The sequence below is a fragment of the Pezoporus occidentalis genome, unplaced genomic scaffold, assembly GCF_034315485.1.
Source record: "Pezoporus occidentalis ecotype Australia unplaced genomic scaffold, CSIRO_AGI_Poc_V1 ctg135, whole genome shotgun sequence".
Classification (NCBI taxonomy): domain Eukaryota; kingdom Metazoa; phylum Chordata; class Aves; order Psittaciformes; family Psittacidae; genus Pezoporus; species Pezoporus occidentalis.
In genome coordinates, this window is record NW_026913157.1 from 3,859,184 (window position 1) to 3,874,797 (window position 15,614).

At 45.9% G+C, this 15,614-nt stretch overlaps 1 protein-coding gene across 4 annotated transcripts in view; it reads right to left on the reverse strand.

Moving 5' to 3' along the window:
- Positions 1 to 4,648: 4,648 nt before the first annotated feature.
- AMFR (autocrine motility factor receptor) overlaps positions 4,649 to 15,614 on the reverse strand; it is a 33,837-nt gene continuing 22,871 nt past the window's right edge. Inside the window, exons 12-14 of one of the 4 annotated variants that reach the window (XM_062609268.1) lie at positions 10,690 to 10,773; positions 6,881 to 7,065; positions 4,649 to 4,850 (exon numbers count right to left, since the gene is read on the reverse strand). In XM_062609268.1, the coding sequence (XP_062465252.1) occupies positions 4,706 to 4,850; positions 6,881 to 7,065; positions 10,690 to 10,773 (414 nt within the window). In that variant the 3' untranslated portion in view covers positions 4,649 to 4,705. Of the gene's footprint in view, positions 4,851 to 6,880; positions 7,066 to 10,637; positions 10,774 to 13,218; positions 14,840 to 15,614 lie in introns of those variants that run through there. The other 3 variants (XM_062609270.1, XM_062609271.1, XM_062609267.1) reach the window with 3 other exon arrangements.

Genomic DNA, 15,614 nt, shown 5'->3' on the forward strand with positions numbered 1-15,614 from the left:
GAGAGGGTTGCGCCAGGCTTGTGTGCAAGGGGGGCTTCTCCTCCCAGCCCCCATTTGACCATGCAGGTTTATTTTTTTATTGCTATTATTACTATTGTAATTACTTCTTGTGGGTTGGCTTTTTTATTTCATTATTATGATTAATTACGCCTCTTCCCAGTGCAGGGCTGCTCCCGCCTGCCCCAAGCCCCACCGGCACCGCCAGCCTCCAGAACCCAAACCATTCATTTTTGTCTTTGAAACAGAGGGGGGAATCCTAAAACCTGCCCCTGGCCAAGTGTTGAAGGGAAACACCAACAGCAACGAGGCCTGTTCCTGCTCCTCCCATCCTGGCTGCTTCAGGAGGGAGGCTGCAGGGAGAGCATCCTCCAGGTGCTCCCTCCCTGGGGTTCGGGGTTTTAGGGCAGATGTTTCCAACTCCCCACCCCACTGCAGGGCAAAGCCAGTGCCAGCCAGGGGCCTGCGGGGGCTTCCTCCCATTTTCCCTCCCTCCTGGTTTAACACCTCCCCCCTGGCTCTGCCGGTTGGTACCCAAAGCACATCTCGGCCCCAGCAGAGCATCGGGGTCACACAGACGTTGAGTTCATTTCAGGTTTTATTTGGTTCGGGGTTTTTTTTCATTTAGGGCATATATACAGATTTTTCTGTTGATTTTTATTAATTTTAACTTCCCAGTGGATGCTCTTCTGTGCTGCCTTCCTCCCCCCGCCCCGTCACCCTGTCCTCTCTCCCTGTTAGTGGATGGTGTTTTTTCTCTCTCATGTGGGGATGTTCGTGCTGCAGAAAAAGAAAAAAAAGAAAAAAAAAGAAAAAACTTAAAAAAACAAACTTAAAAAAAAAGCAAGGATGAAAATTATTTTAAAATTTTGAAAAACACACACAAAACCACAAAAAATCGTTAAAAAAAAATATAGAAAAAACGAATGTAGTGTTTACATTGAAGCCACTGTTTTCATGACCAACCCTTCATCATTTCTACTTTGTTTAGTAACCAGACGTCTTCACGGCTCCACTTTTACGAGTTACCTGTGGTGAAGAAGAGCAGGCTCAGCTCTTCCAAACAGAACAGATCCATAAACAGGAAACTAAAAATAATATTATATATATATATATATATATATATATAAAGCACCAGGTCTTTCTAAGCCTTTCTATTACCAATCAGTGAGGTTTCTGTGATATATTACACACTGCCAATCTCTTTCTCTGACTAATGGAAAACTTCATGTGTAGCTCAATAAAGAGAATGTTTGTCTGTACCCTGGGCTCTCCCCCTTCGCCTCCACCTGCTTCTTTTCTCCCCCTTCCCAAGGAAAGAGGAAAAAAAAAGGACTGAACCTTGCAGTTTTGGGTGTTCGTGCCTGGTAGTGCAGGCAGAAGGGGCTGGGCTGAGCTGGGTGGAAGGGGAAGCCTCGAAGCTCTTACAAGTGGCTCAGGTTGCTTCAGAGCAGCACCAGGAGCAAGAAAATACTTTGATTCCTTTGGGAGGGCAGAGGTAGCCACCAGGGCAAGGCCTCTGGTTTGTGGCAACATCAGAACCCCCCCACCCCCAGCACATGAGGTTTTTGCCATAGGATATAGAGCAAGGCTGTCCAAGAAAGCTGAGACTTTCAGTCCCCGCTGCAGGAGCAATCTCGGGATGGTTTGGGGGATTTTACCCCCAAAATCTGGGGTTTTCTTACAGTTTGGGTTGGGTTTCTTTCTGCATTCCCCTCCATCGTGGGTCCCGCAGCTCTTGCACGCACATCAGGCCCATGACTCAAGATGAGCTGCCCCATGCCCAGCCTGGGACTCGCCATCCCCTCCAGTACTTCCCAGCCCCATGGTGAAGATCCATAGGGACGGTTGCCCAGCAGCCAGAAGCCCCCAGCCCAACTTTAAGCCAGGTCTTCTTCCCAAACGTCACACCCTGCCCACAGAAGGGGAGGCTGGTTGGAAAAGATGCTCCATTGCACAGCAGCACCTCCTGCCCAGCTGGGTTTCTCCAAGGTTCCTGCTGTTCACAGCAATCCAGAGGCAGCTCATGTTGGCAGGAAAGTCAGTCAGGCCCTTCTTTGGATAACCTCCTGTCCTGGGTTCAGCAGTAGCAGTCATTTTTCTCCTTCTTGGTAGCTGGTGCAGTGCAGTGTTTTGACTTTCAGCTCGGGAACAGAGCTGATAACAATGATGTTTTGGTTTGGCCAAGGACTTTGTGAGCCTCATGCTCTGCCAGGGAGGAGGGGAAGCCGGGAGGAGGCAGAGACAGGACACCTGACCCAAACTGACCAAAGAGGTATTCCATACCACAGCACGTCATGCCCAGGAGGTAACTGGGAGTTAGCCGGAAGGGCTGGGAGACGGCAGGGTTGGAGGAGGTATCGGTCAGTGCTTGGTCGGGCTGAGGGGGGACAAGTTATCGGTCGGCTGGTGCTGAGGTGTTGTATTCTCTTCCCTTGTTATTTCCTTTATCGTTGTTATTATTGGTAGTAGCAGTAGTGATCTGTGTTATACCTTAGTTACTAAACTGTTCTTATCTCAACCCGTGGGAGTTACATTCTTTTGATTCTCCTCTCCATCCCTCTGGGATTAGGGAGAAAGAAAGAAGGGGGGGACTGAGTGAACGAGTTGCCTGACTGGGTTTAAACCACGACACCTCCCCTTCCAGGGAAGTAGAGCCAGCCAGGAGGCCACCACTGGTCCATGGGCTGCTCTGCACAGAACAGCCTCTTACCCCTTGAGTCAGTCATTTTGTGCAGTGCCACAGACAAGGATATGTTCAGTGATGGCCAGGGGGGAGCAAACGGAAGAGCTGCCAGGAAAAGGTCAGGAATCCAACAAGAGGAGAAGAGATGTCTGCAAAGAATCACAGAATCCTCAAATGGTTTGGGTTGGAAGGGACCTTAAAGCTCATCCAGTTCCAACCCCCTGCCACAGACAGGGACACCTTCCACTAGAGCAGGTTGCTCCAAGCCCTGTCCAACCTGGCCTTGAACACTGCCAGGGATGGGGCAGCCACAGCTTCTCTGGGCAACCTGTGCCAGGGCCTCAGCACCCTCACAGGGGAGAGCTGCCTAAGATCTCATCTCAATCTCTCCTGTCAGGTTAAAGCCATTCCTCCTTGTCCTGTCCCTACAGGCCCTTGTCCAATGCCCCTCTCCAGGTTTCTCGCTGGCTCCTTTAGGTATTGGGAGGCTACTGCCAACAGTTCAAAGCCCCACTTTACTTTTACAGTTCCTGGAGATGCTGTTTCTCTTCCATGTTCACAACTTGACTGAATTCCAGCTCTGCAATCCCAGGCTTGGGGAAATGCTCCCGCTCCGGCCTTGGACAGCTGTGCTCCCTTCCATGCCATAGAAAGGGGGAAGCAAATGGGAGCAAAGGGGAGGCACCGCTCTTACAACCTGAACACACAACAAGAACAGGACACATCACACTCCAGAAATTCCCAAACAGTTTCCAACACTGACCAAGATTTTATTTGTGTGGGGTTTTTTGGTTGTTTTGTGGGTGTTTTTTTTATTAACAATAAAGCCAAAACAGCAGTGCTCTGAGCAAAACCAAAAATCTCCAAAAACCTAACGGCATCACAAGGTAAGGCCTCCCAGAGATTTTTATTGAAATAAATTACTGCCACCTACACACCGCTGCAACTCCTTGCACTGAATTCACCTGCAGATGTTCTACAAAACCAACAGTGAAAAAGTTACCAACACTTCTAGGTAATACTGGGCTCCATCTAAAGGATGGTGATACCAGAACTCATGCTTCAGAAGCTGAAAATTCATCTTTGCAAAGCTAGCATCAGCGGCTCCATATGGATCTTGGGGCAAAGTCCTTAAGGACAACCAGAGGCTGGCAGATGGGCTGCAGCCAGCCCCCGTCCCTCCACGCTTTCAGAATAAACTCACAGAGCTGTGGGGTTAAAACAGAAATCGAAAACCAGAGCTGTCTCCACAGAGTCCGATCCGTGTGGTGCACAGCAGGCAAGTTGTTCTGCTCCCTTGGTGGACGGTAACACTGAACCACAGGGCTGTAACTTCACCTCACACCCTCTCCTCTTCACTCCATGCCCCTCAGTGTCTGGGTAGTTTTGGCCATGGGCAAAGGGTAACAGCTCAGCCCTGGGCAGTGACAGAGCCAGACGCAGAGGAGCTCTGCAATAGTCAACTTAATGCTGGTGAATCACTGCTCCGCTGCACCACTCATGAAGTCAGTTTTCCCCATGTTCTGTAGCTCAGAACCCAGCCTCAAAGCTGACCTTCCTGCAACGTGGACTACCTAACACCCCTCTCTGCAGAGCAGGCACCTGATCACCCAACACAGGGGTTGCTCCAGGTTTCTAAAGCTTTCTTCCCTCTTGGAGTAACTCTTCCTGATCCCAGCCTGTGTCCACAGCTGCTAATCCAGAACACTCCTTCCCCAGTCTCTGCGGTGCAGCCAGCTTAATGCCTCATGCCAGCTGCAGAAATCCCACCTGTGGTTTAGAAACTGCCTTTTGTTCATGGAGGGGATCAACGTCACATAGAAAATATTACAAAAAAGAGGTGAATGAGTAGGCTGTCCAGACATCATCATACCACATGCTTCACTCGGCAGAGAGGCGGTTCCACCAGCTGAACTCTGAAGAGACATGTCCTGTCAGTACAGAAAGCGCAGGGAGGTTGGGAGGTGTGTGTAATTCTTTATTCAACATTGCTGACGAGGCGCAAGGAGGAGGGTGATGGCGCTACAAGTTGTGCTGCATCTGAAGCCTCCGCTCAGCAGCGGCAGCCAGCATCCTGCGGCGCAGGGTCACGGCGTCCACTGAGGCTCCTTCGGGACAGGGCTTCCCTGTGGTCAACTCCTCCTCCAAGGTCTTGTTGAAGTAACGCCTGCAAGAGAAGAAAGGGAACAGAGCACAGCCCACCTCATTCTGGCTCTGGACAATACTTTGCTGGTACATCCATGAAGGGAGGGCTGCAAGGCACACTGAAAGCAGGAAAATACCTGGATAAAAGCACACACCCCATGTACTCAGAAATAAAAAAGCCCATGGTAGACTTTGCAGAGTTGGCAGAAGCTCTTAGTTTTTGCACAAGACTCTCATGCCTGTGGAAAGGAGCCAGTTCTAAAGGTCAGTGCAGTGGGCTGCATCCAGAGGAACGTGGCCAGCAGGTCAAGGGAGGTGAGTCTGCCTTTATACTCTGCAGATTAATAATTACAATAATTATACTACTGGTACTAATATATACTAATAATAATAGACTCCCACCTGGAGTCTATGTCCAGCTCTGAAGTCCTCAGTACAGGAAAGAGATGGACCTGTTGGAGAGGGTCCAGAGGAGAGACACAAGAAACAATCTGAGGGCTGAAGCACCTCTCCTATGAGGAAAGGCTGAGAGAGTTGGGGTTGTTCAGCCCGGAGAAGGCTCTGGGGAGACCTGATTGTGGCCTTACAGTTCTTATAAGGGGCCTATAGGAAAGATGGGAGGGATTTGTTAGTAGAGCCTGTTGTGACAGAATGAGGAGTGATGGTTTTAAACAGAAAGAGGCAGATTCAGGCTGGACATGAGGAGGACATTCAGTACAATGAGGGTTATGAAACACTACTGCAGGTTGCCCAGAGACGTGGTGGATGCCCCATCCTTGGGAGACATTTAAGGCCAGACTGGATGTGGTTCTGGGAAACCTGATCTGGTTGAAGGTGTTCCTTCTCATTGCAGAGGGTTGGACTAGATGAGCTTTGAAGATCCCTCCCAACCCAAACTATTCTATAACTACCACAAGAAGTCACTCCCTGATGACAACAAGGAAGCCTTTGAAAGAAAGGTGCACTAGGGCCGCAAAGCATAAGGTAAGGCAGAGATACAAGAAAGCAGCTGCCAGAGTTACTATCCCAAAGAGTTCTTACACTTGGTGACAAAATATAGCAGTTCACAGTTCCACAGCTCTTCAGTGCAGGAAGGGAACCAGTAAACCAATACCACTTTACCTCCCTAAATGACATTTTTCAAAGATCAAGGAAAACTTATTCTAAGAGTAAGCCTATTTACAGACAAACTGTAAAAGGTGTCAATACCCCAATTGGGGGTATGACAAAACAAATAATACTAAATAATTATTTATCTGAAGGTATTTCAGTGTGGGGAAAAAACCCAACAAGCAGAGGTAGCCTGCTAACACAAAGGACACATTTTGTAGCTTTTGTAGCCCCTTCCAGGAGTCTCCCTGCAATGCAAAGGAAGAGACAACACTGATTACAAATGCTAAAAAGTTTTCTCTACGTGACTGAAGGGCTTTTCTTCTTCCTTTTAATCAGCAACTGGATGCTAGTAAAGTTCACCAGTATGAATGGAACACATGTAAAGAAAGTTTCATTCTACCTATAACACCTATTACTAGTTGGTCAGGTGTTGACTTGCTGGTCATCAGCTCCTTTGGTGGGCTTTAGGAAGTGGCTACTCCTTGCTGCTTTGTGCTTAACACTCTTGCTCCGTATTTGGAGAGTGCTGCCTAAAAGTCATTTCAGCTGGAACAGCACAGGCATCGAGGGTTGACACCTATGCCAGGAAACAAGCTAAAGATTACTAGAGGACTCAGCACAAGTAATGCATTCTCTCTTACTACAGACTCAAGAGTGAAGCTCATCCAAGCTGGAGAAATCATCCTCTGATTTCAAAGAGCTTAGATCAACCACTAAGGAAGCTGTGTATATGTTGGGACATGTGACACTGCTTCAGAGTGGGGTTTATCAGCAACAGTCAGCAGTTTATCAGCACCCTGAGCCTGCTGTAGCAGATGTATTCACTCCTCTTACTACTTTCTGCAACATCCCATGCTCTCAGTGATCATAATCCTGTTGAACTCCATTCTAGGGGACTATAACTGAGTGGCCAGGCTGGAGTTTTAGCAAGAAACATACTTTCGAGCTTGCTGCAACAAGTCCTCCTTCCGCTGAACCAGCATACGCTGCCTTTCATCGGCTGACTTTGAGAAGCGACTTCCCCTGGCCTCAAAATCTTCTGCTTCACTAGACTCTGCTTCCATTTCATTGAATTCCACAATTTCTTCCAGTCTGGAGCTGAGTTCCAATGGCACTATCTCAGACTAAGAGAAAAGGAAAAAAGTCTTTACAAAATATGCTAACAGGGCTTCACACATCAAATCAACAAGCTACACTGAAATGTCATTTTCTGAGGCACTGGAAGTAACTAGACTCTCACCTGCTGTACCCAGTTCCCTTGGGCTCCTTTGAAAACCCCAGCCAAAACACAGAACAAAGCTATTTCAAAACATGTTCAAAGAGCCTGCATTCTATAACGCTGTATCTTTTATGCCATGTTTGAAAGTAATCTCAAAGACAAACATCAATTACTTATAATTAATGCTCTGAAAATGGGGCATTTAAAATAGGTTCTGCAGCTGACTTGATGAGCAATGGAACAGTAAAGAGTTGAAAAGGCAGAAGAAATCCATATACTAATAGAAGAATAACAAATGTATTTGCAAAGAAGATGTGAGCTTGATAAGGAATTTATGAGGCTTTGTTTCACCGAGTTCTGCAGCACCACCCAGGAATTTGGTGGCCACTGTCCCAGGCATGGTGTCAATACAAGGAGCTGGCAGCTCTGCAAACAGCATCCCTTCACCCCTGACAGCTGACCAGCATGAAAACTGAGGTGCTGAACAATGACACTGGTGAACTAGCAGAGGCAAAGCAGCATATCTTGATCACATCTTGTCATACACAATCACATCAGCTCTGCGGTATAGAACAGCAAGATGTTACTAAGTGTGGTAGCGTCAAGAAACAAATCACCGCAATGACAAACTTAAGAGTCTAGCCAGCATCTGGTATCCCAGAGGATTACTCAAACGAGTAGGATGCATCCAAGAGGAGGAAGCGAAAGCTCCACACAATGATCCCATGGACTGCACTTGGGGTCAAGACAACTTTGGCAGACGCAGAGGAACAGACACGGAGAAACCTGAACGCTGTTTCTGATTACCACACAGGTGGACACGGACAAGAAAAGCCCTGCTGGGTAAAGCAGTGAGGAGACACTCATTATAGGTGATGTTTAGACATAGCCGGTTTTGGTTTGGTTTTTTTTTCCCCGGGACTACTTGTATCAGAAGATGCCAGCTAGCTCACCTAAGGTTTGGGGCTTTTTTTGTAACATTACGAAGATGGAAAAATCAATACCCAGAGCCCATTCCACCATTTGAGCACAACAGTGGTGAGTGAAGAGGTTTTAGAGACAAAAATACGAAAACCAATGGCAGTAAAGGTTATGAGAAGCCTCAGTATGATGGCAGATCGCAGATGCAGAAACCCGTACACTACAGAAACTACTCCTTCAGGCTCAGAAAGACACAGTTTCGTGAAAGCCATGGGATGCCTCAGAAATGTCTATTTTTAAATAGAGTCACCAAGTACTTCAGCAATAACAACAAACTGGATTCTCAAGGGGAAGGGGGGGGACACTACACAAGTGCTGCAGCAGGCAAGCTGCAGCCTTGTAACAGTTTACAAGCTAGATCTGAGCAGTCTGACCCATTTCCACCCCAGATTACAGGAACAGATAAATAAATACACCACAAAATTTGAAGGATAATCTCCTAAACCTTTAACACAATTAATACCATGATGATGCTTAGAGATGTCTCTCAACTACCCTTATTATGTCAGCTCTGACACCCCAAAACCATAACCTATATTTGGCAGGGGAATAAAAACCAGTCATTATCTTAAGACCTTTGAATTCTAGATAGAATTGTAATATGATGTAAGACACAGAGGAAAACTGATGCTACTTGTGAAGAAGGGTGCTTCAGTTTGAGCACGAGTTCCCCTAAGAAGTGTTACTTCCAACAAGCAGAACTTCAGTGGAGTTGCTGTTGTACATCAACAAAGATCTTCAACTTCCTGTTGGAGATCTACAAAGATTCCCAGTGGGTATGTTAGTTTGAAATAAAAGAAGGAAAGAGATGGAAAGCTTGTATAACTTACTACAAGGCTGCAGCACAAAGCAACTAGGGTTGCCATGGTCTCTCTCAGGGACTGTGTCATAAGGTGTGAAGTTACATCTACCCGCTATTTGGAAATTCAAGTACTGCCTAGAGGAGATGATGATGGCTTATGTCCTTTCCCACCTGCATTTCATGAAACGTCTTAAAAATCAAGTGCAGCCTGCTGAAGTAGTTGCTGCTGAGCTCAGTTTGCTGCTGAGCTTTCCACACAGACAAGAGTTTGACTGACTACACCAACATTTTTCTGGAAGAAGAAAGAGAACATCTACAGTATGACAGATAATCAGTTAAAAGTGGAAATCAGAATCAAAGAGACACAAAAGTGATGGAAGTTTCTTAGAGGAAGGACACCCCTGGGCTCCCAAGTTGTCTCTCCACAACAGAAATACCAGCCATAGCAAGGAGGTAAGCAAGCCTGACTCCTAGGTAGATCTCTGTGGTTATCCAGAAAGCACTTACGAGGCAGGAGAGGACAACAGCAACTGGAGCTTCTGTGACTACCTAGTGAGAAGTTTTCTCTCAGTGCATGCAGTCTCAGTCTCTCACTTCACCTTCTGCACAGGAATCCCATTTGGCACAGGAAATATTCAACCAGAAGAAGCTGTGTGAAGGCCACCAGTTCATCCCCTTCCCAACCACCAGCAGCCCCACTCAGCTGCAGGAAAAGTCAGAACTGTTCATGGACCTCCAGGCTACCACTCTGCTGTTCTACAAAACAAAAATACATTCTCCATCCAAACTGCCATTTGCTCCAGCCAGAACACATCACTTGAGCGAAGTGCTTAGCTGTGATTCAAAGCAAGAAGATGCCACTTACTGAAGAGTACATGCTCAATGACACAATGTGTGAACACCACTCTTGGGTTTTTCAATTTCTGTAGAAGGACGGACAGAGACACAGGTACTGCAGGCAGCCAGGAAGAAAGGTGAGCAGCAACACAATCATTCATCATCATGGCTAGTTATTAAAGGCCACAGAGGCAGAGAGTCACACACCTCACAAACTCACTCTCTAAGCCAGTGGAATGAGAGGTTTATAAAACAGAAATGCCTACACAATGTTAGATATACACAATATTACAGTCAGGGAGAACAAAAGTAGACCGAGATCTTACTCTACTCACAGGCTAATTTTTTTCTCCCTGCCCCATTTTAGCTAGCACGTTCTGCTTAATAAAGCCCTTGATGAAGAACAGCAAAGCCCGTGATTGTGCTTTATGTGTAAAAAGGCTATTATCTCTTTGTCCTGTTTGTATACCACTTCATTCATACCAAAGCTCCCCATGTCTCCAAGTGCATCCACCTGAATACAAAAGAATTCTTACAACCAGAAGAGACTCCTTTTAAGACAAGCATCTGGAGACATACAGAATGGGAATGGGAAGACAAGGGGAAGAGCGATGCATCTTGTTCTTCATATTCACAGATGGGGCTGAGCAGATGTAAACACAGACGTGATCTTCTGTTCTTTCTATACCTTAAGAGCACTTTCCTTCCAAGGAAGAAAAAGAAAAGCCCACAGATAATTCTTTACAGGAGCTACATGCTGAAGTCTTACTTCAGTTGCCTGGCAGTGTTAATTCTGGTGTGAAATGCGCAGAAGGGCTGCCACCAACCTGATCTGGTACAGAACTAAACGCACTTACCTGTTCATGCAGCATCTAATTGTGCTTTTTGCCCATTTTTATGCCAAATTACCTGGGTGACAGTTTCAGTATCCTCCTGATCAGTAATATGCCATTCCACAGAACTGTTCAATGCAGGTCTAATGCTATCTGTACGCTGAAATGCAAACATCATGAGTTTAATACAGCGTGTGAAATGGCAAAACAAAAATGAGTTCTTCAAACACATTCAAACTCTGCCCTCTGCAACATCATGTGTTATGTTCAATTTAGAAACAGTAAGTTAGCAGTAAACAGAATGCACTGTGTTGAAAGAGAATTCTCTCAGCTTCCACACACACAGGCTCCAGGTAACAGTACTACCTGATGCACACAGAACCAGAATTTGATACTGTTAACAGAAACATTGTCCCCAGACTGCTTTACTGAAATCTGCTGTCACTAATTAAGAACAAGACATCATTTTGCTGACTACTTTCTTTGCAGAAAACCCTCCTAAGTGGTACAATTCAATTATCTGTCAGCAGAGAAATCAACTGGAAATGTTCTAAAGGCTCTGTACACAGAGTCACCAAGAAAAGCTGATTTAACTGAGCAAATATTTGTCTCTAGTCTAGTTAGGACATTTTCAATATAGTTTTGATAACATGACTGAATATACTGCATTTGCAGAGATTTAAACAAAGAAAAAACAAATCCTGAGGGTTTTTTTACTAGAATTTGGCACTATATAATGTGTTTTGAGACTGCATAGGGAAGCACTTCATGCATCCTGGGGTCCAATCACATCAGTCAGGGGCAAGCTATAGGGCATGGGTGATAGATTCCAACCTTCCTTCATCAAAAAAATACCCTGTTGTTGTAGTTTAACACCAGCTGGCAATTAAACCCCTCACAGCCCCTCACCCAGTCCCTCCCCAATGCGATGTGGGAGAGAACTGGAAGAATAAAAGAGAACTCATGGGTTGAGATAAAGACAGTTTAATAATTCGAATAGAATATAACAACAATAATGAATTGTAATGAAAACAACAGAAAGAAATAACACCCAAGAAAACCAAGCAATGCAAATGAAAAACAACTGCTCCCCACCCGCTGACCGATGCCCAGCCAGTTACCAAGCAGTAGCCCCCGGCAGGCTTTCCCCCTAGTTTATACACTCAGCATGAATTCGTATGGCATGGAATATCTCTTGTGTCAGTTGGGATCAGCTATCCCAACTGTGTCCCCTCCAAGCTTCTTGTGGCCCCCGTCTCCCAGCCTCCCCACTGGCAGGGCACGAAGCAGCTGAAAAGTACATGACTGAGTCGTAAGCACTAAGCAATAACTAAAGTATCAGTGTGCTACCAATGTTACTCTCACACTAAATCCAAAACACAGCACTCTACCAACTACTAGGGAAAAATTAACTCTACCCCAGCTGAAACCAAGACAATATCCACCCATTATTCTATACCATATTTGTCATGCCCAGATCCCACACCTTTCAATGCATCCCTATTAATCATGACCTCTCCTGTCTTTTGATAAATACGCACAGATAATCACATCCTTAATCTATAGGCCATCCCTCTAAAATGTCCACTGAGTTCATTTAATCCACAACTTGGGGCTCCATCTGTCGTAACAGTCCTTCAGGGCAGGACGATGGTGTGTGCTGTTGGATTCTTGCATGTTGAAGGCAGTTCCGACCCATCAAAATTCATTCTTCATTAATCTGGGTGATTCTTACTGTAATACTGTCAATATGGTATACAGCAACCACAGCAGTGATGGCATATGGTATTATACAGCAACTAACATCAGACAAGTCAAATCATTGGTTATTCTCACCCAAAATCAGCCCCCCCTTGAGGTACACACTAGACTTCCCCATCCTCCCACATTACCCACCCAGGTCCTTGAGCAAAAGTAATCCCACGAGTGGGTTTGCCTGTGCCTGAGGCACTACAGGGGCTGTATCATCTTCTACAGCATATAAAAGTATTGATAGGGCTGGGCCAGTCCTGTTGGCAGATCCTCTGGTGCTGACCAACCAGGTGGCCTTTGGTAAATGTGTATCCCAATGCTTGAAGGTCCCACCACCCATTGCTTTCAGTGTAGTTTTTAACAGCCCATTGTACTGTTCAGTTTTCCCAGAGGCTGGTGCATGACAGGGGATGTGATATAACCACCAGATGCCATGCCTGACTCAGTTCTTTCTTGTCCATAGTCAAGTCTACCCCTGAATCACAAATTCATCTATATGTTGCATCACTTTCTTGGTAGCCTGAGGTGTCACAGGACACCAGACTGAAAATAATTAATTCTTATGTTGCCAATATAAATCCACATGAGCCACCTCAATCTTAGTAGCTTGATCCACCTGTTGGTTGTTCTGCTGTACCTCAGTGGCCCGACTCTTGGGTACACCATCTACATGGTGTACCTTTAGCACAAAGGCTTGTTGTTGCTTAGGGCCTCATTTGAAATTGTTCTTCTGGGTCACTTGCCAGAGAAGGCTTACAGTCAGACCGTAATTTGGGATGTGCATTCTCTAAAACCCCAAAAGGCCTTAGAAAGCCTGTTTCCCTTTCACTAGCTGGCAGAGAAATGGTTGTTATTAAGAAAAATACATTAGCAGTTATCAACAGCAGCATACCACTTGGCTGAGTAACCCCACAACCAAAGGGTCCTTCAAGAGACTGGGCAAAGTAGACAGTGGCTTAAGTTCCTCCATCTCCAAGGCAGCTATACCACATTCCCACTGCTATCCTTCTGGGTCCTTGAAGTACTCCCTCCGAGACAGTCTATGCCAAGGATGCACAGAGCCTCTGGGCCTGTCACAGTTCAGTGCTTTTCCCACTCATTCTCACTTCAGCCTGCAATACAGTCACCTGTTGGGATTCCTGTCACTGTGCAATTACATCTAATACAGCTTTATACTCACTCCTGTGGGTCTGATGTGCCAGGCCATCCACACAGTCCAGTATATCCAAGTTGTCCCCTTCCTCCACCTGGCTGGAGGCAGGGCGCCCCTAATACTGGTAATAATATTTGTTACTCCCTTCTTGTAAATACAAATCAGAAGATCCTTTATTAAGATCAGCCCTTCTCTGTCTGGGAAAGTGCCCCCTGGAAACTGGAGAAGCAATTTTCCTGAAAGAACCCCCTTTTGCAATTGTTTTTTCTTGCAACTCACGTACCCGTGCCTCTAGGGTCGCGGTAGGTTTTCCATCCCACTTCCTCATATCCTCTCCATGGTCACGCAAGTAAAACCATAGGGCACCCCGTGGTGTGTACCCACTATATCCTCTCTCTTGCGCACACGGACCCTTGTTCTTAGTAGCCAAAATACTGGGCCATATAGGTGCTGAGAAGGATATATCCTCTCTGAGTCGCTGAAACTCACAGGACAGTTTCTCCAAAGCCAAGATGAGGGAGGAAGAGAGACCTGCTTCATAACGCCAGAGCTGGCCAGCCAATTCATCCACTGTTTGTCCCTCTCCATCCTTCCACATCATTACTGCCAACAAGTCGGCATACAATGATGGTATGCTCTGTACAAACTTCTGCCACATGTATCGTGTGCACCTGACTTCATCTGGATCTTTGGATAACTTCTCATTGTCGTCATAAATCACCTCCAGCACAGCTAATTCCCTCAGGTACTGGATACCTCTTTCCACAGATGTCCACCTGACTGTGTGACATACATCTTCCTTGAATGGATACTGTTCCTTCACACTTGACAGAAGTCGGCTCCAGAGGCTGAAGACTTGTGCTCCTCTTCCAATCGATTTGTCAATGCCTCCTTTCCTAGAAAGGGATCCCAGCCGCCTGGCTTCCCTACCCTCTAATTTCACACTACTGGCTCCATTATCCCAGCATCGGAGCAGCCAGGTGAGAATGTGCTCACCTGGATGACGTCTGAAATCTTTTCGCAACTCACTCAGGTACAGGGATTGGGTGGTTACTGCCTCGTTCATGAGTTCTGTCTCTTCCTCCTCTTCCTTTTCTGTTTCCTCCTCCTCTTCCTCCTCTTCTTCTTGTGATGGCTCTGCTTTAGAGGAGCCTGTCCCACCCACTTCCTCCCCTACCAGATGAGCTAACTTTTGCTCCCAGTATTTCTTCTCATGTATAGGGACAACTGATACTGGCATAGTTTCGTTCCCTGGTTCAGCTGCACTGCCAGGCCTGGGGGATGGAGGAACTACAATGTCTGTTGAAGGGGTTGGAGCAGCCTGGAGGAGAAGGAGAAGGTGAAGGAGCGAGAGAAAGTGTTTCCCCTTCTTTCCCTCATTGATCGGCTCTCCAAAGCAATCATTAATAGTTTCTGAGAGACGGCTCTCAAAGTACAGAGATGATGGCAATGCTGAGTACAAATACCAGATTAGCCTCACAACTAGTAATTTTTTCATGCTGTAAGCCAGTGTTACCTAGTACATCAACATGATGGCCTTAACCCAGCCCCAGAGGAAATAAACAGCATAAAAGGAACAAATACAGCAAGTAAGGACCTACGGAACTCTGAGCACAACAACTCTGAGAGCAAATAGATCAACATTGTGACCAGTGACTATTAAACTTATATAAAGAATTATCGCATTTGTCTTAACACACTCTGGTCACATCTGTCATTATCTCAACCCTTTTGAGTCCCATGTTAGGCACCAAAAAGGACTGTCATGGTTTAACACCAGCTAGCAACTAGGCCCCACACAGCCACTCACTAACTATCCCCCAGTAGGATACAGAATTGTATCCTGTAGGGGACAGAACTGGAAAGGTAGAAGTAAGAAAACTTGTGGGTTGAGATGAGAACAGTTTAGTAATTGAACTAAAACAGTTGAATAATTTAAATAAAATATAATAACAATAACAATAATAAATCGTATTAAATTGTCATATTAAAAAAAAAGAGAGCACACCCAGGAAAACCAAGCAATGCAAGGAACAGATGTGTACATCTCAGTCACATACCACTGAGATTCCGAGTCAGATGTTGCAAACAGAAAC